Here is a 27,007-nt window from a genome sequence, read left to right on the forward strand (position 1 = left end):
CAGGCAATGGTACAAACATTAATTTAAACTCACCCATGGGTTACAACACACAACAAAATATTCCAGAATAGTTCCCCACCATAGAAGATGTGACTCCAACCCTAATCGGTCTTCATTTTACTTCTAGTGCCACCAAAGATCCTTATGCCAGAGCAAATTACTATTAAGGCTGGAAAGAAACTCCGAATCGAAGCCCATGTATATGGAAAGCCCAACCCCATCTGTAAATGGAAAAAGGGAGAGGATGAAGTTGTCACATCCAGCCACTTGGCAGTCCACAAAGCTGACAGTTCTTCAATTCTGATCATAAAAGATGTTACAAGGAAAGACAGTGGTTATTATAGCCTCACAGCAGAGAACAGCTCTGGAACAGACACTCAGAAAATCAAAGTGACAGTCATGGGTAGGTGACACACATGACCACCAAAATATGAACATGAGAAATATGTTTTCCTACTATACCTCTGTTCTTATTGTCCTTTCTTCTTGGTTCATGCAGATGCCCCTGGGCCCCCTCAGCCTCCGTTCGACATTTCTGATATAGACGCTGATGCTTGCTCCCTGTCATGGCACATTCCTCTGGAAGACGGAGGCAGTAACATCACCAATTACATAGTAGAGAAGTGTGACGTAAGCAGGGGGGACTGGGTCACCGCTCTTGCTTCAGTCACAAAAACTTCCTGCAGAGTTGGAAAACTGATCCCAGGCCAGGAATATATCTTCCGGGTCCGCGCTGAAAATCGATTTGGCATTTCTGAGCCTCTCACATCTCCAAAGATGCTTGCTAAGTTCCCATTTGGTATGTATGTCTTGAGAAACAAAAAGTTCATTTTTTTTTCTAAATTGTTGCTTAAAGCACTGACGCTTCTGTTATCTTCATCTCCAGGAGTTCCTAGTGAGCCAAAGAATGCACGAGTCACTAAAGTCAATAAGGATTGCATATTTGTTGCATGGGACAGACCAGACAGTGATGGAGGGAGCCCCATTACTGGTTACCTGATTGAACGCAAAGAAAGGAACAGTTTGCTCTGGGTGAAAGCAAATGATACTGTTGTCCGGTCAACTGAATACCCTTGTGCTGGCCTTGTAGAAGGTCTTGAGTATTCTTTCAGAATTTATGCCCTAAACAAAGCTGGATCCAGCCCACCCAGCAAACCAACAGAATATGTAACTGCAAGAATGCCAGTTGGTGAGTAATTGTTTTTAAGATTATAGATGCACATTTAAATCTTGGAGCCTCTGAAGATTCAGACTCTTACCAGGAAGAGGTACTACATGTAATTCTCTAGTCAGCAAATCACAAGCACAAGGATAATTAGTAAAACAAGATGACTGTCACCCTGTTGAGATTGCTACTTGGCAGCAGGAGGGATGATGTTAAGAACTTCAAACTTCCGCCAGGTGCCATGGCTCACACAAGTAATCCTAGGTAATCCTAGCTGCTCAGGAGGCTGAGGTCTGAGGATTGCAGTTCAAAGCCTGCCAGGGCAGGAAACTCCGTGAGACTCTATCTTCAATTAACCACCAGAAAACCAGAAGTGGCACTGTGGCTCAAGTGGTAGAGTGCTAACCTTGAGCTGAAGGGCCCAGGGACAGCGTCCAGGCCCAGAGTTTAAGCCCCACAACAGACAAAAAGAGAAAGAAAAGAAAAGAAAAGAAAAGAAAGAAGGAAGGAAGGAAGGAAGGAAGGAAAGAAGGGAAGGAAACAAAGGAAGAAGGAAAGGAAGAAAGAAGGAAAGGAAGAAAGTAAGTTCAAACTTCTGCTATTAATAACTATTTCTTTTGGTTTCAGATCCCCCTGGGAAACCTGAAGTTATTGATGTTACCAAGAACTCTGCATCCCTCATTTGGGCCCGTCCCAAGCATGATGGAGGCAGCAAAATTATTGGCTATTTTGTAGAAGCTTGCAAACTTCCAGGTGATAAGTGGGTGCGATGCAATAGTACACCTCACCAGATTCCCCAGGAAGAGTACACAGCTACCGGCTTAGAAGAGAATGCTCAGTATCAATTTAGAGCAATTGCCAAGACTGCTGTAAACATTAGCCAGCCGTCTGAGCCTTCTGATCCAGTGACTATCCTTGCAGAAAATGGTAAGATGCTGTTGAGTATTATAGTGTTAAGACGTACAGCATTCATGATGTCCATCGCTCCTCATTAAAAAATTAAAAGAATATTTTATATTTAATTTAATTTTTATATTTGATATAAAAATTAAAAGAATATTTAAATGATAAGTACTTTGTATGCAAATTGTAATTAAGGAGAGTCTCAACACACTGAACTAAAAAGCAGGATACCAAACTGTGAGGATGGTACACACTCACATAAAGATGACAAAGAAGCTAAAGGTGATAGTGAAATTTTAGGAGTTAATCCAATCGTGGAAATCTTTTTAACAATATCTGTAGGATTATTCCATTTTGAGATCACATCTTTGTTACTTTTATCATGAGTACATTGCTTTAAAAAATTCTGATCTTGATGGTTACAAGAAGGTGGGGGCAGAGAAATGAACAAGGAAAAGATGTCAGGCAAAGGGTTGAAAGTCTCATAAGGAATACATTTTAGTTCAGAGAGCAGTGGCTCTAGTTAAAATTATGTCAACATGGTTATGTCTTAAGATTGCCAAGAGTAGATTTTAAATGGTCTAGCCACAAAAATAATGCTGAGTAGGTGAAGTGATTAATGTTAGATTAAATACTCCATTATCATACATATACCAGAATATCACATTGTACTCTATAAACATATACATTTGCATGTTAGAAATAAAAAAGAATCTTATCCTTCTAAGAGACAAAACATGTTATTAACAAAATCTAAATTGATTTGTTATATAAATTACTTGTGTTTTGTGTGTTTTTGTTTTATGCACATTGAGTTTTTTTTATCTTATTACTTTCCAGTTCCTCCCAGGATAGAGTTAAGTGTGGATATGAAATCTTTGCTCACTGTGAAAGCTGGAACTAATGTTTGCTTGGATGCTACCGTCTTTGGTAAACCAATGCCAACAGTTTCTTGGAAGAAAGATGGCACTCCTATAAAACCAGCCGAAGGCATAAAGATGGCCATGAAGCGGAACCTGTGCACCTTAGAGCTATTCAGTGTGAACCGAAAGGACTCAGGAGATTATACTATTACTGCTGAAAATTCAAGTGGTTCCAAATCAGCCACCATTAAGCTTAAAGTATTAGGTAATTTAATTAGCTCAATAATATTTTACTTTAGTTAGCAGGATATGAAAAAACCTACAAAGTATATATCCTAATGTATATTTCCTAAATATAGAATTAATCTTATCAGAGACCAATAGTATTTCTGAGCTGAGAAGAATATTAAAGCTCACATATTCCAGTTAGCTAATAAGGAAACTAAGACCTTGAAGTGATGTTCAAGATCATACAGGAAATTAACACTATAGATATTGCGCCCAGGTCTCTCAACTTTTCTACTCTACACTCATTTCCCTTGTTATTGAAAGACTTCACTTTTGTTGCATATTCTTTCAGATAAACCAGGTCCTCCAGCATCTGTTAAAATCAACAAAATGTATGCAGATCGTGCAATGCTTTCTTGGGAGCCTCCTCTTGAAGATGGAGGCTCAGAAATCACTAACTATATTGTTGACAAACGTGAAACAAGCAGGCCTAACTGGGCTCAAGTCTCTGCTACTGTGCCCATCACCAGCTGTACTGTGGAGAAGCTCATAGAGGGTCATGAGTATCAGTTCCGTATCTGTGCTGAAAACAAATATGGAGTGGGTGATCCCATCTTCACTGAACCAGCAATTGCTAAAAACCCATTTGGTAAGAACATTTTCTTTAGCTTTTCCTTTTCCTTCCTGCACCTTTGAGCTTGGGGACTTACCTTTTCACTCAATCTCTGCAGACCCACCTGGACGCTGTGATCCTCCTGTTATTAGCAACATAACCAAAGACCACATGACAGTCAGCTGGAAAGCCCCAGCCAATGATGGTGGCTCACCTATCACTGGATATTTAGTTGAAAAGCGGGAAACTCAGGCACTTAACTGGACTAAGGTCAACAGAAAACCAGTTATAGAAAGAACTATAAAAGCAACAGGTCTCCAAGAAGGCACTGAATATGAGTTCCGAGTTACAGCTATCAACAAAGCTGGACCAGGCAAACCCAGTGATGCATCCAAAGCTGCTTATGCTCAGGATCCTCTGTGTAAGTTTTTATCAAAGAGTTCTACCCTGTGTGTTACAATTAGCATTACTTAGCAAGGATTCTAGTTTTCATTAAAACTGTCTCCTATCATTATTTCTTCTCAGATCCTCCTGGCCCACCAGCTTTCCCTAAAGTATATGATACAACCCATAGCTCCGTGAGTTTATCTTGGGGCAAGCCAGCTTTTGATGGTGGTAGCCCTATCATTGGTTATCTTGTTGAAGTAAAACGAGCTGACTCTGATCACTGGGTGAGGTGCAACTTACCAGAGAAGCTACAGAAAACTCGCTTTGAGGTTACTGGTCTGATAGAAAACACAGAATATCAATTCCGAGTCTACGCTGTGAATAAGATAGGATACAGTGACCCCAGTGATGTGCCAGATAAACACTGCCCCAAGGATATCTTAAGTAAGTATTAGCAGTATTAGTCATAGTCTAAGAGAGAGAATAAACCTCCTTATGGATATGTATTCATGCACAAGCTGTGGAATTCGTTACTCCTGGAATCCATTTTAGAAGAGCTGGGTTGGTATGTCATGATATAACAGTGATATGTGGGTTTCAGAAGTGTCGCTTATATACATAAAACTTTTATGTCTTCAAAAGAATTATGGAATACAGTAATTTTATCCTGAGAATAAAGAGCGTTTTTTTAATTGAACTCAGTAATGAGCTTATTCATTATTCTAGATTTAATCTAGAATAGTCCATAACTCTAACTGGCAGGCACTCCATCTTAAGTTCCCTTCCCCCTATTTCTTTAGTTCATATACTTTCCATAAACATTCTCTACTTTAAAAAAGATACTTCGCATTATGTTTTAACCACCATTACTTTCCCTCCTACACTGGAAGATAGACAAAGACCAATCATCTACATTGAGTTTGTGTGTGTGTGTGTGTGTGTGTGTGTGTGTGTGTGTGTGTGTGTGTGTGTGTGTGTGTGTGTGTGTGTGTGTGTGTGTGGACTTTGAATGTATAAAAGGTTTATGAGAAGAGGCAGTCATCCTCCAGTGAATACATGGTTCAGTCTAAAACATCCTGGAAAATGGGAAGATCAACATTGGTATAGAATCTTGAATTAATTTTGAGGATTATACTTAGGATATTTTTAAAGAACAAATAATGGGTTTTAAAAAGAAAATATATTTTAGAATTGATAAGGCTAGTCCTTAGAAATACATTTGAGCATTAAATTTTTATTGCTCTTTCTTTACCCCAAAATTAAATAGTTCCACCAGAAGGAGAACTTGATGCTGAGTTAAGGAAAACACTTATACTACGTGCTGGTGTTACAATGAGACTGTACGTACCAGTCAAAGGACGCCCACCTCCGAAGATTACTTGGTCCAAACCAAATGTTAACTTAAGAGAAAGGATTGGACTCGACATAAAGTCAACTGACTTTGACACTTTCTTGCGCTGTGAAAATGTGAATAAATACGATGCAGGAAAATATATCTTAACCCTGGAGAACAGCTGTGGTAAAAAGGAATACACCATTGTAGTAAAAGTACTTGGTAAGTCTACTTGGAACAAAGAATGATATGAGTTTACACTAATCACTTATGTATTTTTTACATGCTCATTCCTATTTACTCACAAATTATCTAGATACTCCTGGGCCGCCTGTCAATGTGACTGTTAAGGAAATATCCAAAGACTCTGCTTACGTCACCTGGGATCCTCCCATTATTGATGGTGGAAGCCCCATCATTAACTATGTGGTAGAAAAACGTGATGCAGAGAGGAAGTCCTGGTCTACAGTGACAACTGAGTGCTCAAAAACAAGCTTCAGAATATCCAACTTAGAAGAAGGGAAATCTTACTTCTTCAGAGTCTTTGCTGAAAATGAGTATGGAATCGGTGATCCAGGTGAAACGCGTGATGCCGTCAAGGCTTCCGGTGAGCATGCCCTACCACCCCATTGTGTTAAGGGACATCCTACCTTAGTCACCAGAAACTTAGACTTATCATTTCTTCTGTGCTTTAGAAACCCCTGGACCAGTTGTGGACCTGAAAACGTTGTCTGTAACTAAATCATCTTGTACCATTGGCTGGAAAAAGCCTCGCAGTGATGGTGGAAGTCGAATTACTGGATATGTCGTTGATTTTCTGACAGAAGAAAATAAGTGGCAGCGAGTTATGAAATCATTGAGTATGCAGTACACAACAAAAGATTTGACTGAAGGGAAGGAATATACCTTCAGAGTGAGTGCTGAGAATGACAACGGAGAAGGAACTCCGAGCGAAATCACTGTTTTGGCAAAGGATGATGTTGGTAAGCCTCTCCACATACACCTTCATTCTTTTCATTCTCTACTTACTGTCATCAGAAGTGCATGCTTGCGCTCTACTTACTGATTTACCAAGAAAAAGAAAACTTTAATAATTATAATGATCTGAGTTAATTTCCTAGTCTTCAAATGCACAATAACTCATTTCTGCTGTTTCACAGTGGCACCTGATCTTGACTTAAAGGATCTACCTGATTTGTGCTATTTGGCTAAAGAAAACAGCAACTTCCGTCTTAAGATCCCCATAAAGGGCAAGCCAGCACCATCAGTATCCTGGAAGAAAGGCGAGGATCCTCTGGCAACTGACACACGAGTTAGTGTGGAGTCATCTGCAGTTAACACAACGCTTGTTGTTTATGATTGCCAAAAATCTGATGCTGGGAAATACACAATCACACTGAAGAATGCTGCCGGCACTAAGGAAGGAACTCTTTCCATAAAAGTTGTTGGCAAGCCTGGCATTCCCACCGGGCCAATAAAATTTGATGAAGTTACAGCAGAAGCCATGACCTTAAAGTGGGGACCTCCAAAGGATGATGGAGGTTCTGAAATCACCAACTATGTGCTAGAGAAGAGAGATTCTGTAAACAACAAGTGGGTGACATGTGCCTCGGCAGTCCAGAAAACCACATTTAGAGTAACCAGACTTCATGAGGGCATGGAATACACCTTTAGGGTCAGTGCTGAAAATAAATATGGTGTAGGAGAAGGCCTAAAATCGGAGCCAATTGTTGCTAAACACCCATTTGGTAAGTGTCTAACAGTCAAAAGCATAAACAAAACCTGATTTTGTGAAGTTACCTTATTATGAATCTTGCTTTATCTGCCTCTTCCTAGATGTACCTGATGCTCCCCCACCTCCCACTATTGTGGATGTGAGACATGATTCAGTATCTCTAACATGGACTGACCCCAGAAAAACTGGTGGCTCTCCAATTACAGGTATTTAGTTTACTCTTATCCGACAGCTTTCATACCAATATTCCATTTCAATATTTCCCTGAAAAAAAGATGTATGTCTTCTCCCATATCTTCATATTCAATAGCGTATTTTTCAATATACATGGATAATGTTTAATTTCATCGAAAACTTTCCAATGTAATGGTCAACAAAGTCTTCCATAATGAGAATATCTTTCTTTTTCTTAAGAGAAGGGATAATAATTATGCATATTCCAAGTAAAAAATGACACTATACTTGGTAATGACATATATATAATATATGTTGCAAGAATAGTTTTCTGATCAACATGTCCATATATAAAGAATTTGGGATAAAGTATGTATATGTTTTTTAAATCAGTCTACATTTATATTTTCTATTTGAACTGATAGATTCATGGGTCATTTTTTAGGGTATCATATTGAGTTCAAAGAAAGAAACAGCCTTCTATGGAAGAGAGCTAACAAGACTCCTATAAGAATGAAAGACTTTAAAGTGACAGGATTAACTGAAGGTCTGGAATATGAGTTCCGAGTTATGGCCATCAATTTAGCAGGTGTGGGTAAGCCAAGCCTGCCATCAGAGCCAGTTGTGGCACTGGATCCTATTGGTAAGTCCTTTTACTAAAAAAAAAAAAAAAACCAGCGGTATTTGCCTCCTGAAGCAAACACTGATATTTCTCTGACTGGTTTTATTTATTTTTTTTGTTTTAGATCCTCCTGGAAAACCTGAAGTTATTAGTGTAACAAGGAATTCAGTGACTCTCATATGGACCGAACCCAAATACGATGGTGGTCATAAGTTAACTGGATATATAGTAGAGAAGCGGGATCTGCCTTCTAAGTCTTGGATGAAAGCCAATCATGTTAATGTTCCAGACTGTGCTTTTACTGTAACTGACCTTGTTGAGGGTGGAAAATATGAATTCAGAATTAGAGCCAAAAATACAGCAGGTGCCATCAGCCCTCCATCAGAAAGTACAGGGACCATTATTTGCAAGGATGAATATGGTATGTCAATTATACTATTTTATTTTATTAAAATATGGCACGTGTGCCTGTCTTGCTTTCCTGATTAAAATGAGTTTTCTTTTTCCTTTGCAGAGGCACCAACTATTGTCCTTGATCCTATGATAAAAGATGGCCTCACAGTTAAAGCAGGGGATACCATTGTTTTAAGTGCCATTAGCATTCTTGGCAAACCCCTTCCAAAGTCAAGTTGGTCCAGGGAAGGAAAAGATGTTAGACCATCAGATATTGCTCAGATAACTTCCACGCCAACAAGTTCTATGCTTACAATCAAGTATTCCAGCAGAAAGGATGCTGGTGAATACACCATCACTGCTACCAATCCTTTTGGAACAAAGGAGGAACACGTGAAGGTAACAGTCCTGGATGTGCCTGGTCCTCCAGGTCCTATTGAAATCAGTAATGTTTCAGCTGAAAAGGCAACGCTTACATGGACACCTCCCTTGGAAGATGGTGGATCGCCAATTAAGTCTTATGTTCTTGAAAAGAGAGAAACCAGCCGACTTTTGTGGACAGTGGTTTCTGAAGATATTCAGTCTTGCAGGCATGTGGTAGCCAAACTCATCCAAGGAAATGAGTACCTCTTCCGAGTTTCAGCTGTGAACCACTATGGCAAAGGAGAACCTGTGCAGTCTGAACCTGTCAAAATGGTAGACAGATTTGGTAGGTAGAGCATGTGCAGGAACTGATGTGTGAACATTTACAACAGAGTTCAGGGAATCATGGATTTCTCACAAATCTGTTTCATTTGTAGGTCCTCCCGGTCCTCCTGGAAAACCAGAGATATCAAATGTCACGAAAAACACTGCCACTGTCAGCTGGAAAAGACCAGCTGATGATGGCGGCAGTGAGATCACCGGATACCACATCGAAAGGAGAGAAAAGAAAGGCTTGAGATGGGTGCGAGCAACAAAGACACCTGTTTCTGATCTCAGATGCAAAGTAACAGGACTACAAGAAGGAAACACCTACGAATTCCGTGTCAGTGCAGAAAATAGAGCAGGAATTGGTCCACCTAGTGATGCTTCCAATCCTGTTCTAATGAAAGACGCAGCATGTTAGTATTTACCTTTTTCACCACTACTTCTTTGAGAGAGCCATCACTGGATATAGATTATCCAAAGCCAAACTCTTAACATATACTTTTTATTTTTTTTCATTTTTAGATCCTCCAGGCCCACCTTCAAATGCACATGTCACCGATACCACCAAGAAATCTGCTTCGTTAGCATGGGGCAAGCCTCACTATGATGGTGGACTTGAAATCACTGGCTATGTGGTAGAGCATCAAAAAGTAGGCGATGATGCCTGGGTAAAAGATACAACAGGAACCGCCCTCAGAATCACCCAATTTGTTGTCCCTGATCTTCAAACTAAAGAAAAATACAACTTTAGAATTAGTGCCGTCAATGATGCAGGCGTTGGGGAGCCAGCAGTAATTCCAAATGTTGAAATTGTAGATCGGGAAATGGCTCCTGATTTTGAACTAGATGCTGAGCTGCGGAGAACACTTGTGGTTAGAGCAGGACTCAGTATTCGAATTTTTGTGCCAATTAAAGGTCGTCCGGCTCCTGAAGTAACATGGACCAAAGACGACATCAACCTGAAACACCGAGCCAACATCGAGAATACAGAGTCATTTACCCTTCTGATTATTCCAGAATGTAACAGATATGACACTGGTAAATTTGTGATGACCATTGAGAACCCTGCTGGCAAGAAAAGTGGCTTTGTTAACGTCAGAGTCTTGGACACACCAGGCCCCGTCCTTAACCTGAGGCCTACAGATATCACAAAGGACAGTGTCACCTTGCACTGGGACCTCCCTCTAATAGACGGTGGATCGAGAATTACAAACTACATCGTGGAGAAACGTGAAGCAACAAGGAAATCTTATTCCACAGTCAGCACTAAGTGTCATAAGTGTACATACAAAGTTACTGGGTTGTCTGAAGGATGTGAATACTTCTTCAGAGTGATGGCAGAGAATGAATATGGAATTGGTGAGCCAACAGAAACCACAGAACCTGTAAAAGCCTCTGAAGCACCATCACCCCCAGACAGCCTTAATATTATGGACATAACTAAGAACACAGTTAGTCTAGCATGGCCCAAACCCAGACATGATGGTGGCAGTAAGATCACTGGCTATGTTATTGAAGCCCAAAGAAAAGGCTCTGACCAGTGGACCCATATCACAACTGTGAAAGGTTTAGAATGTGTTGTGAAGAATCTAACGGAAGGGGAGGAATACACCTTCCAAGTGATGGCAGTGAACAGTGCAGGGAGAAGTGCCCCTCGAGAAAGCAGGCCTGTCACTGTCAAGGAGCAGACAATGCTTCCAGAGTTGGATCTCCGCGGCATCTATCAGAAACTGGTCATTGCCAGAGCTGGTGACAATATCAAGGTTGAAATTCCAGTGCTGGGTCGACCAAAACCCACAGTTACCTGGAAGAAAGGAGACCAGATTCTTAAACAGACACAGAGAGTGAACTTTGAAAACACAGCAACTTCCACAATCTTAAATATCAATGAGTGTGTCAGAAGTGATAGTGGTCCCTATCCACTAACTGCCAGAAACACTGTAGGAGAGGTCGGTGATGTCATTACCATTCAAGTCCATGATATCCCAGGGCCACCAACTGGACCAATCAAATTTGATGAAATTTCTTCTGACTTTGTGACCTTCTCTTGGGACCCACCTGAGAATGATGGAGGTGTACCAATAAGCAACTATGTAGTAGAAATGCGTCAGACTGATAGTACTACATGGGTGGAGTTAGCAACCACGGTGATTCGCACTACCTATAAAGCTACTCGTCTTACTACTGGAGTGGAGTATCAATTCCGTGTAAAAGCTCAAAATAGATATGGAGTTGGACCAGGCATCACATCAGCATCCGTAGTTGCCAACTATCCATTTAAGGTTCCTGGGCCTCCTGGTACCCCTCAGGTAACTGCAGTTTCCAAGGACTCAATGACAATTAGCTGGAATGAGCCACTTTCTGATGGTGGAAGCCCCATTTTAGGATATCACGTGGAAAGAAAAGAACGAAATGGTATTCTCTGGCAGACTGTGAGCAAGGCACTAGTACCAGGCAACATTTTCAAATCAACTGGACTTACAGATGGTATTGCTTATGAATTCCGAGTAATTGCAGAAAACATGGCAGGCAAAAGCAAGCCAAGCAAACCATCGGAACCAGTGTTTGCTTTGGATCCCATTGACCCACCGGGGAAACCAGTACCTCTCAATATCACCAGACACACAGTCGCACTTAAATGGGCTAAGCCTGAATATACTGGAGGCTTTAAAATTACCAGTTATGTAGTTGAAAAGAGAGATCTTCCTAATGGACGGTGGTTGAAGGCTAACTTCAGCAACATTTTGGAGAATGAATTTACAGTCAGTGGCCTAACTGAAGATGCTGCCTATGAATTCCGTGTGATTGCCAAAAATGCTGCTGGTGCTATTAGTCCACCATCTGAGCCATCAGATGCCATCACATGCAGGGACGACCTGGAAGCACCAAGAATAATGGTAGATGTTAAATTTAAGGACACAATTATATTAAAAGCAGGGGAAACATTCAAGCTGGAAGCTGATGTTTCAGGTCGCCCACCTCCAACAATGGAATGGACTAAAGATGGAAAGGATCTCGAAGGCACAGGAAAATTAGAAATAAAAATTGCAGATTTCTCCACCAATCTGATAAATAAGGATTCATCAAGAAAAGATAGTGGTGGCTATATCCTTACAGCAACCAATCCTGGTGGTTTTGCCAAACACATTTTCAATGTCAAAGTTCTTGACAGACCAGGGCCGCCTGAAGGACCATTAGCTGTGTCTGATGTAACCGCAGAAAAGTGTGTCTTGTCATGGTTGCCTCCACTGGATGATGGAGGCGCAAAAATTGATCATTATATAGTACAGAAACGTGAAACTAGCAGGCTAGCATGGACAAATGTAGCCTCTGAAGTCCAGGTAACAAAACTAAAGGTCACTAAACTTTTGAAAGGCAACGAATACATATTCCGGGTCATGGCTGTAAATAAATATGGAGTTGGGGAACCACTAGAATCAGAGCCTGTGCTTGCAGTAGATCCTTATGGACCCCCTGATCCACCCAAAAACCCTGAAGTCACCACTATTACTAAAGATTCCATGGTTGTCTGCTGGGGACACCCTGACTCTGATGGTGGAAGTGAAATCACAAACTACATAGTGGAACGGCGTGATAAAGCTGGCCAGCGCTGGGTAAAATGCAACAAAAAGACTCTAACTGACTTAAGATATAAAGTGTCTGGACTGACAGAAGGACATGAATATGAGTTCCGGATCATGGCTGAAAATGCTGCCGGGGTTAGTGCACCAAGTTCAACCAGTCCGTTTTATAAAGCTTGTGACACGGTGTTTAAACCTGGCCCACCAGGTAACCCGCGTGTTCTGGATACAAGTAGATCGTCCATTTCAATTGCATGGAACAAACCTATCTATGATGGTGGTTCAGAAATCACTGGGTATATGGTTGAGATTGCCCTGCCAGAAGAAGATGAATGGCAGATAGTCACCCCACCAGCTGGGCTTAAGGCAACTTCCTATACTATCACTGGTCTCATAGAGAACCAGGAATATAAAATACGCATCTATGCCATGAATTCTGAGGGACTTGGGGAACCTGCCCTTGTTCCTGGGACTCCAAAGGCTGAAGAAAGAATGCTTCCTCCGGAGATTGAACTGGATGCAGACTTGCGCAAAGTCGTCACTATAAGAGCCTGTTGCACCCTGAGACTTTTTGTTCCAATCAAAGGAAGACCTGCACCTGAGGTGAAGTGGGCTCGGGAACATGGAGAATCTTTGGATAAAGCTAGCATTGAATCCACAAGCTCTTACACCCTGCTTATTGTTGGAAATGTCAACAGATTTGACAGTGGCAAGTACATACTAACTGTAGAAAATAGCTCAGGTAGTAAGTCTGCATTTGTCAATGTTAGAGTGCTGGATACACCAGGCCCTCCACAAGACCTGAAGATAAAGGAGGTCACAAAGACATCTGTCACATTGACATGGGAACCACCTCTTCTTGACGGAGGCTCAAAAATAAAGAACTATATTGTTGAAAAGCGGGAATCAACAAGAAAAGCATATTCAACTGTTGCAACCAACTGCCACAAGACTTCCTGGAAGGTAGAGCAGCTTCAAGAAGGCTGCAGTTATTATTTCAGGGTTCTCGCTGAAAACGAATATGGCATTGGCCTGCCTGCTGAAACTGCAGAGTCTGTGAAAGCCTCAGAACGACCTCTTCCTCCAGGAAAAATAACTCTGGTGGATGTCACAAGAAACAGCGTGTCTCTCTCTTGGGAGAAGCCAGAGCATGATGGAGGCAGCCGAATTCTAGGCTACATAGTAGAAATGCAGAGCAAAGGTAGTGACAAATGGGCCACGTGTGCCACCGTCAAAGTCACGGAAGCCACTATAACAGGATTGATTCAGGGTGAAGAATACTCCTTCCGTGTTTCAGCACAGAATGAAAAGGGTATTAGTGATCCTAGACAACTGAGTGTTCCAGTGATTGCCAAAGATCTCGTCATTCCACCAGCCTTCAAGCTTCTCTTCACTACGTTCACTGTACTTGCTGGTGAAGACCTTAAGATTGATGTGCCATTCATTGGACGCCCTTCCCCAGCTGTACACTGGCAAAAAGATGATGTACCCCTGAGGCAGACAACTAGAGTGAATGCAGAGAGCACAGAAAATAATTCACTACTGACAATAAAGGAAGCCTGCCGAGAAGATGTTGGGCATTATGTAGTTAAACTGACTAACTCAGCTGGTGAAGCCACTGAAACACTCAATGTTATTGTTCTTGACAAACCAGGTCCTCCCACTGGACCAGTTAAAGTGGATGAAGTGACAGCTGACAGTATCACTCTTTCTTGGCAACCACCGAAGTATGATGGTGGAAGTTCTATCAATAATTACATTGTTGAGAAACGAGACACATCTACAACTACCTGGCAAATTGTGTCAGCTACAGTTGCAAGAACAACGATAAAGGCCTGCCGATTAAAGACTGGGTGTGAATATCAGTTTAGGATTGCTGCTGAAAACCGATATGGGAAGAGTACCTATCTCACCTCAGAGCCTATTATTGCCCAGTACCCATTCAAAGTTCCTGGTCCACCTGGCACACCCTTTGTCACACACTCTTCCAAGGACAGCATGGAGGTGCAATGGCATGAGCCAGTCAGTGATGGAGGAAGCAAAGTTATTGGCTATCATCTAGAACGCAAGGAAAGAAATAGCATCCTCTGGGTCAAGTTAAACAAAACACCTATTCCTCAAACCAAGTTTAAGACAACTGGCCTGGAAGAAGGCATTGAATATGAGTTTAGGGTCTCTGCAGAGAACATTGTAGGCGTTGGCAAGCCAAGCAAACCATCAGAATGCTACGTAGCTCGTGACCCATGCGATCCACCAGGACGACCAGAGGCAATCATTGTCACAAGGAATTCAGTGACTCTTCAGTGGAAAAAACCTACCTATGATGGTGGAAGCAAGATCACTGGTTATGTTGTTGAGAAGAAAGAACTACCCGATGGCCGCTGGATGAAAGCCAGTTTTACAAATATCATTGACACCCAATTTGAAGTAACTGGCCTAATTGAAGATCATAGATATGAATTCCGGGTCATAGCTCGAAATGCTGCAGGAGTGTTTAGTGAGCCTTCAGAAAGCACAGGGGCAATAACAGCAAGAGATGAGGTAGATCCACCAAGAATAAGTATGGACCCTAAGTACAAAGACACGATTGTGGTTCATGCTGGTGAGTCATTCAAGATTGAAGCGGACATACATGGCAAACCAATACCAACCACTCAGTGGATAAAAGGTGATCAGGATCTGTCAAGCACAGCAAGGTTAGAAATTAAGAGCTCTGACTTTGCCACCAGTCTCAGCGTAAAGGATGCAATACGTGTTGATAGTGGCAATTACATTCTGAAAGCCAAAAATGTTGCAGGAGAGAGATCAGTTACTGTGGCTGTCAAAGTTCTTGATAGACCAGGGCCACCTGAAGGACCCATTGTTATATCAGGAGTCACAGCAGAAAAATGCACAGTGGCTTGGAAACCTCCACTTCAAGATGGTGGGAGTGACATCATAAATTATATCGTGGAAAGGCGGGAAACCAGCCGACTTGTTTGGACTGTGGTTGATGCTAATGTGCAAACTCTCAGCTGCAAAGTTACTAAGCTTCTGGAAGGCAATGAGTATATTTTCCGTATAATGGCTGTAAACAAATATGGAGTTGGTGAACCTCTTGAATCTGAGCCATTAATTGCCAAGAATCCATTTGTAGTGCCAGATGCACCAAGAGCTCCAGAAGTCACAACAGTGACCAAAGATTCAATGATTGTTGTCTGGGAGAGGCCAGCATCAGATGGTGGCAGTGAAATTCTTGGATATGTTCTTGAAAAGCGGGATAAAGAGGGCATTCGATGGACAAGATGCCACAAGCGTCTGATTGGAGAACTGCGCTTAAGAGTAACTGGACTCATCGAAAATCATGATTATGAATTCCGTGTCTCAGCTGAGAACGCTGCTGGTCTTAGTGAACCAAGCCCTCCTTCTGCTTACCAAAAAGCTTGTGATCCTATTTATAAACCAGGACCTCCAAACAACCCCAAAGTCATGGATATCACCAGATCTTCAGTTTTCCTTTCTTGGAGCAAACCAATATATGATGGTGGCTGTGAAATCCAAGGGTACATTGTTGAAAAATGCGACGTGAGTGTCGGCGAATGGACAATGTGCACTCCACCAACTGGAATCAATAAAACCAACATAGAAATAGAGAAGTTATTGGAAAAGCATGAATACAACTTCCGTATCTGTGCCATTAATAAAGCTGGAGTTGGCGAACATGCAGACATCCCTGGACCAATAATTGTTGAAGAAAAATTGGAAGCACCAGACTTAGATCTTGACCTAGAACTAAGGAAAGTTATAAATATAAGGGCAGGTGGCTCCTTACGGTTATTTGTGCCTATAAAAGGTCGTCCTACACCAGAAGTGAAGTGGGGAAAGGTGGATGGTGATATCCGGGATGCAGCTATAATTGATGTTACCAGCAGCTTCACTTCTCTTGTCCTTGACAATGTCAATCGATATGATAGTGGAAAATATACTCTCACATTAGAAAACAGCAGTGGACAAAAGTCTGCCTTTGTTACTGTGAGAGTCTTGGACACACCAAGTCCACCTGTGAACCTGAAAGTCACTGAAATCACCAAAGACTCAGTATCAATCACATGGGAACCTCCTTTGTTGGATGGAGGATCCAAAATCAAAAACTACATCGTTGAGAAACGTGAAGCCACAAGAAAATCGTATGCTGCCGTTGTTACAAATTGCCATAAAAATTCTTGGAAAATTGATCAGCTCCAAGAAGGCTGCAGTTATTACTTTAGAGTCACAGCCGAGAATGAGTATGGTATTGGCCTTCCTGCCCGCACTGCAGATCCAATTAAGGTTGCAGAAGTCCCACAGCCTCCAGGAAAAATAACTGTGGATGATGTCACCAGAAACAGTGTCTCTCTCAGTTGGACAAAACCTGAACATGATGGTGGAAGTAAAATCATTCAGTATATTGTGGAAATGCAAGCTAAAAACACTGAGAAGTGGTCAGAGTGTGCTCGAGTAAAGTCCCTTGAAGCCGTAATTACCAACCTAACTCAGGGAGAAGAATATCTTTTCAGAGTTGTTGCTGTAAATGAAAAGGGGAGAAGTGATCCCAGGTCTCTTGCAGTTCCCATCATTGCCAAAGATCTGGTCATTGAGCCCGATGTACGGCCTGCATTCAGCAGTTACAGCATACAGGTCGGCCAGGATTTGAAAATAGAAGTACCAGTTTCTGGACGACCTAAGCCAACAATTACCTGGACAAAAGATGATCTTCCCCTGAAGCAGACCACAAGAATCAATGTTACTGATTCACTTGACCTCACTACACTCAGCATTAAAGAAACACATAAGGATGATGGTGGACATTATGGGATCACAGTTGCCAATGTTGTTGGTCAGAAAACAGCATCTATTGAAATTATAACTCTAGATAAACCTGATCCTCCAAAAGGGCCTGTTAAATTTGATGAGGTCAGTGCTGAGAGTATTACATTATCCTGGAATCCTCCATTATATACTGGGGGCTGCCAGATTACCAACTACATTGTTCAGAAAAGAGATACGACCACCACAGTATGGGATGTTGTTTCTGCTACTGTTGCTAGAACTACACTCAAAGTAACCAAACTGAAAACTGGTACAGAATACCAATTCAGAATATTTGCTGAAAACAGATATGGGCAAAGCTTCGCTTTGGAGTCTGAGCCAATCATAGCTCAATATCCCTACAAAGAGCCAGGCCCTCCAGGAACACCATTTGTCACAGCCATTTCCAAAGACTCGATGGTCATACAGTGGCATGAACCAATCAATAATGGTGGGAGCCCCGTCATAGGTTACCACCTTGAGAGAAAGGAAAGAAATAGCATTTTGTGGACAAAAGTTAACAAAACCATTATTCACGACACCCAATTTAAAGCACTGAATCTTGAAGAAGGCATTGAATATGAATTCAGAGTTTATGCTGAAAATATTGTTGGTGTGGGTAAAGCAAGCAAAAATTCTGAATGCTATGTAGCCCGAGATCCTTGCGACCCACCAGGAACCCCAGAAGCAATAATAGTTAAAAGAAATGAAATCACCCTACAATGGACCAAACCTGTATATGATGGTGGAAGTATGATTACAGGCTACATCGTAGAGAAACGTGACTTACCTGAGGGTCGCTGGATGAAAGCCAGCTTCACAAATGTCATTGAAACTCAATTTACTGTGTCAGGTCTTACTGAAGATCAAAGATATGAATTCAGAGTCCTTGCCAAAAATGCAGCTGGTGCAATAAGTAAACCCTCTGACAGTACTGGACCAATAACTGCCAAGGATGAGGTAGAACTCCCAAGAATTTCAATGGATCCAAAATTCAGAGACACAATAGTGGTAAATGCTGGAGAAACATTCAGGCTTGAGGCTGATGTCCATGGAAAGCCCCTACCTACCATTGAATGGCTAAGAGGAGATAAGGAAATTGAAGAGTCTGCTAGATGTGAAATAAAGAACACAGATTTCAAGGCTTTGCTAATTGTAAAGGATGCCATCAGAATTGATGGTGGACAGTATATTTTAAGAGCTTCCAATGTTGCTGGTTCTAAGTCATTCCCAGTCAATGTGAAAGTGCTTGATAGACCAGGACCTCCAGAAGGGCCAGTTCAGGTTACGGGAGTCACTTCTGAGAAATGTACTCTCACATGGTCTCCACCACTTCAAGATGGTGGCAGTGACATTTCTCACTATGTTGTTGAAAAGCGAGAAACCAGTCGACTTGCCTGGACTGTTGTGGCTTCAGAAGTGGTCACCAATTCTCTGAAAGTTACCAAACTCTTAGAAGGGAATGAATATATTTTCCGAATAATGGCTGTCAACAAATATGGTGTTGGAGAGCCCTTGGAATCGGCACCAGTACTAATGAAAAATCCATTTGTGCTTCCTGGACCACCAAAAAGCTTGGAAGTAACCAACATTGCCAAGGACTCCATGACTGTCTGTTGGAACCGTCCAGATAGTGATGGTGGAAGCGAAATTATTGGTTATATTGTAGAGAAAAGAGATAGAAGTGGCATCCGGTGGATAAAATGTAACAAACGCCGCATTACAGACTTGCGTCTGAGAGTAACAGGATTAACAGAAGACCATGAGTATGAATTCCGAGTCTCTGCTGAAAATGCTGCTGGAGTTGGAGAACCCAGTCCAGCTACACTTTATTATAAGGCTTGTGATCCTGTCTTCAAACCTGGCCCACCCACAAATGCACATACTGTAGACACCACTAAAAATTCAATTACAGTTGCCTGGGGTAAACCCATCTATGATGGTGGCAGTGATATCCTGGGATACATGGTAGAAATCTGTAAAGCAGATGAAGAAGAATGGCAAATAGTTACTCCACAGACAGGCCTGAGGGTCACTCGATTTGAAATCTCAAAACTCACTGAACACCAAGAATATAAAATACGAGTCTGTGCCCTCAACAAAGTTGGTTTAGGTGAGGCTGCATCAGTTCCTGGTACCGTAAAACCAGAAGACAAACTGGAAGCGCCTGAGCTTGACCTTGACTCTGAGTTAAGGAAAGGAATCATAGTTAGAGCTGGTGGGTCTGTTAGAATTCATATTCCATTCAAAGGTCGTCCTACACCTGAGATCACTTGGTCTCGAGAAGAAGGTGAATTCACAGATAAGGTTCAGATTGAAAAGGGAGTAAACTTTACCCAACTATCGATAGATAATTGTGACAGAAATGATGCTGGGAAATACATTCTCAAGCTAGAAAACAGCAGTGGATCTAAGTCTGCTTTTGTAACTGTGAAAGTCCTTGATACCCCAGGACCACCCCAGAATTTGGCAGTCAAGGAAGTGAGAAAAGATTCTGTCCTTCTGGTGTGGGAACCACCTGTCATTGATGGAGGTGCAAAAGTCAAGAACTATGTTATTGACAAACGTGAATCAACCAGAAAAGCATATGCTAATGTGAGCAGTAAATGCAGCAAAACAAGCTTTAAAGTTGAGAATCTTACAGAAGGAGCCATCTATTACTTTAGAGTCATGGCAGAGAATGAATTTGGAGTTGGTGTCCCTGTGGAAACTGTAGATGCTGTGAAAGCTGCAGAACCTCCTTCCCCTCCAGGAAAGGTAACACTGACGGATGTGTCCCAAACCAGTGCATCACTTCTGTGGGAGAAACCAGAACATGATGGTGGTAGCAGAATCCTGGGGTATGTTGTTGAAATGCAGCCCAAAGGAACAGAAAAATGGAGTGTTGTGGCCGAATCCAAAGTCTGTAATGCAGTTGTTACTGGTTTGAGCTCTGGACAAGAATATCAGTTCCGTGTCAAGGCTTACAATGAAAAAGGAAAAAGTGATCCAAGAGTGCTTGGTGTTCCAGTCATAGCCAAGGACCTGACTATTCAGCCTAGTTTGAAATTACCATTTAACACATACAGTGTCCAAGCTGGAGAAGACCTTAAAATAGAAATTCCAGTTATAGGCCGACCAAGACCCAAAATTTCTTGGGTCAAAGATGGTGAACCTCTTAAGCAGACAACAAGAGTAAACGTTGAAGAAACAGCTACTTCAACCATTTTGCACATTAAAGAAAGTAGCAAAGATGATTTTGGAAAATATACTATAACAGCAACAAATAGTGCAGGTACAACAACAGAAAATCTCAGCATTATTGTTTTGGAAAAGCCTGGACCTCCTGTTGGACCAGTGAAGTTTGATGAAGTTAGTGCAGACTACGTGGTCATATCTTGGGAACCACCAGCATATACTGGTGGTTGCCAAATAAGCAACTACATTGTAGAGAAACGAGATACAACCACCACCACTTGGCACATAGTATCAGCAACAGTTGCAAGAACAACAATTAAAGTAACCAAACTGAAAACAGGCACTGAGTATCAGTTTAGAATTTTTGCTGAAAACAGGTATGGAAAGAGTACCTCCTTGGATTCTAAACCAGTAATTGTACAGTATCCATTTAAAGAGCCTGGCCCACCTGGAACTCCTTTTGTGACATCAGTCTCAAAAGATCAAATGCTTGTTCAATGGCATGAACCAGTTAATGATGGTGGCAGCAAAGTTATTGGCTACCATCTTGAACAAAAGGAAAAGAACAGTATTTTATGGGTTAAATTAAATAAGACTCCTATTCAAGACACCAAATTCAAAACAACTGGGCTTGATGAAGGCCTCGAATATGAGTTCAAAGTTTCTGCTGAAAACATTGTTGGCATTGGCAAACCTAGCAAAGTGTCAGAGTGCTTTGTTGCTCGTGATCCATGTGACCCACCTGGTCGTCCTGAAGCCATTGTCATAACAAGAAACAACATCACTCTGAAATGGAAGAAACCTGCCTATGACGGAGGTAGCAAAATAACAGGTTATATTGTAGAAAAGAAAGATCTACCTGATGGACGCTGGATGAAAGCCAGCTTTACCAATGTACTGGAAACTGAATTTACAGTGAGTGGACTTGTAGAAGACCAAAGATATGAGTTCAGAGTGATTGCAAGAAATGCAGCTGGTAACTTTAGTGAACCATCTGAAAGTAGTGGTGCCATTACTGCAAGAGATGAAATTGATGCACCAAATGCCTCACTGGATCCAAAATACAGAGATGTCATTGTTGTTCATGCAGGAGAGACTTTTGTTCTTGAAGCTGATATCCGTGGCAAACCTATACCTGATGTTGTTTGGTCAAAAGATGGAAGAGAACTAGAAGAAACAACTGCTAGAATGGAAATTAAATCTACTCTTCAGAAAACAACACTGGTTGTCAAAGATTGTATACGGACTGATGGAGGGCAATATATTCTGAAACTCAGCAATGTTGGTGGAACAAAGTCTATACCAATCACTGTCAAGGTGCTTGATAGGCCAGGACCTCCTGAAGGGCCTCTGAAAGTTTCTGGAGTTACTGCAGAAAAGTGTTACCTGGCATGGAGCCCACCTTTGCAAGATGGCGGTGCTAATATTTCACATTACATCATTGAAAAGAGAGAAACTAGCCGACTCTCCTGGACCCAGGTTTCCACTGAGGTACAGGCTCTCAACTACAAAGTCACTAAACTTCTTCCTGGTAATGAGTACATTTTCCGTGTCATGGCTGTGAATAAATACGGAATTGGAGAACCCCTGGAATCTGAGCCTGTGATCGCCTGTAATCCTTACAAGCTTCCAGGCCCTCCTTCAACACCTGAAGTCTCAGCAATCACCAAAGATTCCATGGTTGTTACATGGGCACGCCCAGTAGACGATGGAGGTGCTGCAATTGAGGGATACATTCTTGAAAAACGAGATAAGGATGGCATTAGATGGACCAAATGCAACAAGAAAACACTAACAGATCTCAGGTTCAGGGTAACTGGCCTTACAGAAGGTCATTCCTATGAATTCAGAGTTGCTGCAGAAAATGCTGCTGGTGTTGGTGAACCTAGTGAGCCATCTGTTTTCTACCGTGCCTGTGATGCCTTATATCCACCAGGTCCACCAAGCAATCCAAAAGTGACAGACACATCCAGATCTTCTGTCTCCTTGGCCTGGAACAAGCCAATTTATGATGGTGGTGCACCTGTCAAAGGCTATGTTATTGAGGTCAAAGAAGCCGCTGCTGATGAATGGACAACCTGTACTCCACCATCAGGATTACAAGGAAAGCAGTTCACAGTGACCAAACTTAAAGAAAATACTGAGTATAACTTCCGCATCTGTGCCCTCAATTCTGAAGGTGTAGGAGAGCCTGCAACTATACCTGGTTCAGTTGTTGCTCAAGAGAGAACAGAACCACCCGAAATAGAACTTGATGCTGATCTCAGAAAGGTGGTCATTCTGCGCGCAAGTGCCACTTTACGTCTGTTTGTCACTATCAAAGGTCGACCAGAACCTGAAGTTAAATGGGAAAGGGCTGAGGGCATTCTCACAGAGAGGGCTCAGATAGAGGTAACGAGCTCTTACACAATGTTGGTGATTGACAATGTTACCAGATTTGACAGTGGTCGGTATAATCTAACATTAGAAAACAACAGTGGCTCCAAAACAGCTTTTGTTAATGTCAGAGTTCTTGACTCACCAAGTGCCCCTGTGAATCTGACTGTAAGAGAAGTAAAGAAAGACTCAGTAACACTGGCCTGGGAACCACCACTTATTGATGGAGGAGCTAAGATTACCAATTACATTGTTGAAAAGCGAGAAACTACAAGAAAAGCTTATGCTACTATTACTAACAATTGCACTAAGAATACTTTTAAAATTGAAAATCTACAAGAAGGATGTTCTTACTACTTCCGAGTCTTGGCTTCCAATGAATATGGTATTGGTTTGCCAGCTGAAACAACTGAACCCATTAAAGTATCTGAACCGCCACTTCCCCCTGGAAGAGTAACTCTTGTTGATGTGACCCGCAATACAGCTACAATTAAGTGGGAAAAACCAGAAAGCGATGGTGGCAGCAAAATTACTGGTTATGTAGTTGAAATGCAGACTAAAGGCAGCGAAAAATGGAGCACGTGCACACAAGTTAAGACTCTAGAAGCAACTGTGTCCGGCCTAACAGCAGGAGAAGAGTATGTCTTCAGGGTAGCTGCAGTTAATGAAAAAGGAAGAAGTGATCCAAGACCTCTTGGTGTGCCAGTAATTGCAAGGGACATTGAAATAAAGCCATCAGTTGAACTTCCTTACCATACTTTCAATGTAAAGGCTAACGACCAACTCAAGATTGATGTGCCATTCAAAGGAAGACCTCAAGCTACTATAAGCTGGAAAAAAGATGGTCAGATACTTAGAGAAACAACTAGAGTCAACGTTTCTTCTTCAAAGACTGTAACAACACTGTCTATTAAGGAAGCATCAAGGGAGGATGTTGGAACTTACGAATTGTGTGTTTCAAATAGTGCTGGATCCATAACAGTTCCCATCACTGTAATTGTCCTTGACAGACCAGGACCTCCTGGACCTATACGTATTGATGAGGTTAGCTGTGACTATGTAACCATTTCTTGGAATCCTCCAGAATATGATGGTGGCTGCCAAATTAGCAATTATGTTGTTGAAAAGAGAGAAACCACATCTACGACATGGCAGGTAGTTTCACAAGCAGTTGCAAGGACATCCATTAAAATAGTCCGTTTGATAACAGGAAGTGAATATCAGTTCCGTGTTTGTGCAGAAAACCGGTATGGAAAGAGCTCCTACAGTGAATCTTCTGCTGTTGTTGCTGAGTATCCATTCAGCCCTCCAGGCCCTCCTGGTACACCTAAAGTTGTGCATGCCACAAAATCTACCATGATTGTAAGCTGGCAAGTGCCAGTCAATGACGGAGGAAGTCAAGTGATCGGCTATCACCTTGAGTATAAAGAAAGAAGTAGCATTCTTTGGTCAAAAGCAAATAAAGTCCTCATTGCAGATACTCAAATGAAAGTCTCTGGTCTCGATGAAGGACTTCTGTACGAGTATCGTGTATATGCTGAGAACATTGCTGGCATTGGGAAATGCAGTAAGGCTTGTGAACCAGTCCCTGCAAGAGATCCTTGTGACCCTCCAGGACAACCTGAAGTGACAAATATCACAAGAAAATCAGTGTCCCTTAAATGGTCTAAACCACATTATGATGGTGGAGCTAAGATCACAGGGTACATTGTTGAACGTCGAGAATTACCAGATGGCCGGTGGCTGAAGTGCAATTTTACTAATGTGCAAGAGACATACTTTGAAGTAACTGAACTTACTGAAGATCAGCGTTATGAGTTCCGAGTATTTGCAAGAAATGCTGCTGACTCAGTTAGTGAGCCATCTGAGTCCACTGGACCTATTACAGTTAAAGATGATGTTGAAGCCCCAAGAATTATGATGGATGTTAAGTTCCGAGATGTCATTGTTGTCAAAGCTGGAGAAATCCTCAAGATCAATGCAGATATTGCAGGGAGACCTTTGCCAGTCATTTCCTGGGCCAAGGATGGGGTAGAAATTGAAGAAAGAGCAAGAACAGAAATCATCTCAACAGACTATAATACCTTGTTAACAGTTAAAGACTGTGTGAGACGAGACACTGGACAGTATGTGCTAACACTGAAGAATGTTGCAGGCACTCGTTCTATGGCAGTTAATTGCAAAGTACTGGATAAGCCTGGCCCACCAGCAGGACCACTTGAAATAAGTGGCCTCACGGCTGAGAAATGCTCGCTGTCCTGGGGACGTCCCCAAGAAGATGGTGGTGCAGATATTGATTATTACATTGTAGAAAAACGAGAAACAAGCCGCCTTGCATGGACGATATGTGAAGCAGAGTTGAGGACAACATCCTGTAAAGTGACGAAGTTACTTAAGGGCAATGAATACATCTTTAGGGTAACTGGAGTTAACAAGTATGGAGTTGGTGAGGCCCTAGAGAGTGTGGCTGTGAAGGCACAAGATCCATTCACAGTTCCAAGTCCACCCACATCTCTGGAAATTACATCTGTAACCAAAGATTCCATGACACTTTGCTGGTCCAGACCGGAGACTGATGGAGGCAGTGACATCTCTGGATACGTAATTGAAAGGCGAGAGAAAAACAGCCTGCGGTGGGTACGCGTAAACAAAAAGCCAGTCTATGATCTGAGAGTGAAATCCACAGGACTTCGGGAAGGCTGTGAATATGAGTATCGGGTTTATGCAGAAAATGCTGCTGGCCTAAGTCTTCCAAGTGACACCTCTCCCTTAGTTCGAGCTGAAGATCCAGTATTCTTGCCATCTCCTCCATCCAAACCCAAAATTGTAGACTCAGGCAAGACATCTATAACTGTTGGCTGGGTTAAGCCCTTGTTTGATGGTGGAGCCCCAATAACTGGCTATACCGTAGAATACAAAAAGTCTGATGAAACTGAGTGGAAAACTGCCATTCAGAGCTTACGAGGGACAGAATATACAGCAAGTGGATTAACAACAGGCTCTGAATACGTCTTCAGAGTAAGATCTGTCAATAAGGTTGGTGCTAGTGATCCCAGTGATAGCTCTGACCCTCAGATAGCAAAAGAAAGAGAAGAAGAACCTGTATTTGATCTTGACAGTGAAATGAGAAAGACCTTGGTTGTCAAAGCTGGGTCTTCATTTACCATGACTGTACCTTTCCGAGGAAGACCAGTGCCCAATGTCTCCTGGAATAAGCCAGACACTGACCTTCGTACTAGAGCATACATTGATTCCACAGACTCTCGTACATCACTTACTATTGAAAATGCCAACAGAAATGACTCAGGGAAATACACATTAACAATTCAGAATGTTTTGAGTGCTGCTTCTTTGACCTTTGTTGTCAAAGTTTTAGATTCTCCTGGTCCTCCAGCCAATATTACTGTACATGAAGTAACCAAAGAGACTGCAGTGTTGTCCTGGGATGTTCCTGAAAATGATGGTGGAGCACAAGTGAAGAATTACCACATTGAAAAACGTGAAGCCAGCAAGAAAGCATGGGTCTCTGTCACCAACAACTGTAACCGCCTCTCCTACAAAGTTACCAACTTACAAGAAGGAGCCATTTATTACTTCAGAGTCTCTGGAGAAAATGAATTTGGTATTGGCCTACCAGCTGAAACCAAGGAAGGAGTCAAAATAACAGGTATGTTATTTTGCTAGAATGGTGTGAACCATTCTAATTTCTCACGGTCTATCATCTTGATCACACTCCAAATATTCATACTATAACATAAACTGAAATGTCTAATAGATATGTTTTTCTTGATTAAATTATAAGAAATTTAACTGAGTACTGGTGGCTCATGCCTGTAATCCTTGCCACTCAAGAGCCTAAGATATGAGAATCAAGGGGAAGAAAGTTCATAAGACTCCGATCTCCAATTTACCACCAAAAAAGCCAGAAATAAGGCTGTGG

The 27,007-nt window shown here is 41.9% G+C and overlaps 1 protein-coding gene across 1 annotated transcript in view; it reads left to right on the forward strand.

Moving 5' to 3' along the window:
* LOC138825447 (titin) overlaps positions 1–27,007 on the forward strand; it is a 201,988-nt gene that overhangs the window by 141,938 nt on the left and 33,043 nt on the right. Inside the window, exons 181-198 of the mRNA XM_070020028.1 lie at positions 128–403; positions 500–799; positions 887–1,189; positions 1,793–2,092; positions 2,909–3,196; positions 3,512–3,808; positions 3,891–4,193; positions 4,298–4,603; positions 5,427–5,714; positions 5,809–6,099; positions 6,188–6,475; positions 6,653–7,240; positions 7,329–7,433; positions 7,847–8,044; positions 8,148–8,444; positions 8,538–9,125; positions 9,217–9,519; positions 9,629–26,734. Of these exons, the coding sequence (XP_069876129.1) occupies positions 128–403; positions 500–799; positions 887–1,189; positions 1,793–2,092; positions 2,909–3,196; positions 3,512–3,808; positions 3,891–4,193; positions 4,298–4,603; positions 5,427–5,714; positions 5,809–6,099; positions 6,188–6,475; positions 6,653–7,240; positions 7,329–7,433; positions 7,847–8,044; positions 8,148–8,444; positions 8,538–9,125; positions 9,217–9,519; positions 9,629–26,734 (22,425 nt within the window). The remainder of the gene's footprint in view (positions 1–127; positions 404–499; positions 800–886; positions 1,190–1,792; positions 2,093–2,908; positions 3,197–3,511; positions 3,809–3,890; positions 4,194–4,297; positions 4,604–5,426; positions 5,715–5,808; positions 6,100–6,187; positions 6,476–6,652; positions 7,241–7,328; positions 7,434–7,846; positions 8,045–8,147; positions 8,445–8,537; positions 9,126–9,216; positions 9,520–9,628; positions 26,735–27,007) is intronic.

Source organism: Dipodomys merriami, unplaced genomic scaffold, assembly GCF_024711535.1.
Source record: "Dipodomys merriami isolate MVZ:Mamm:240054 unplaced genomic scaffold, mDipMer1.0.p SCAF_1, whole genome shotgun sequence".
NCBI lineage: Eukaryota > Metazoa > Chordata > Mammalia > Rodentia > Heteromyidae > Dipodomys > Dipodomys merriami.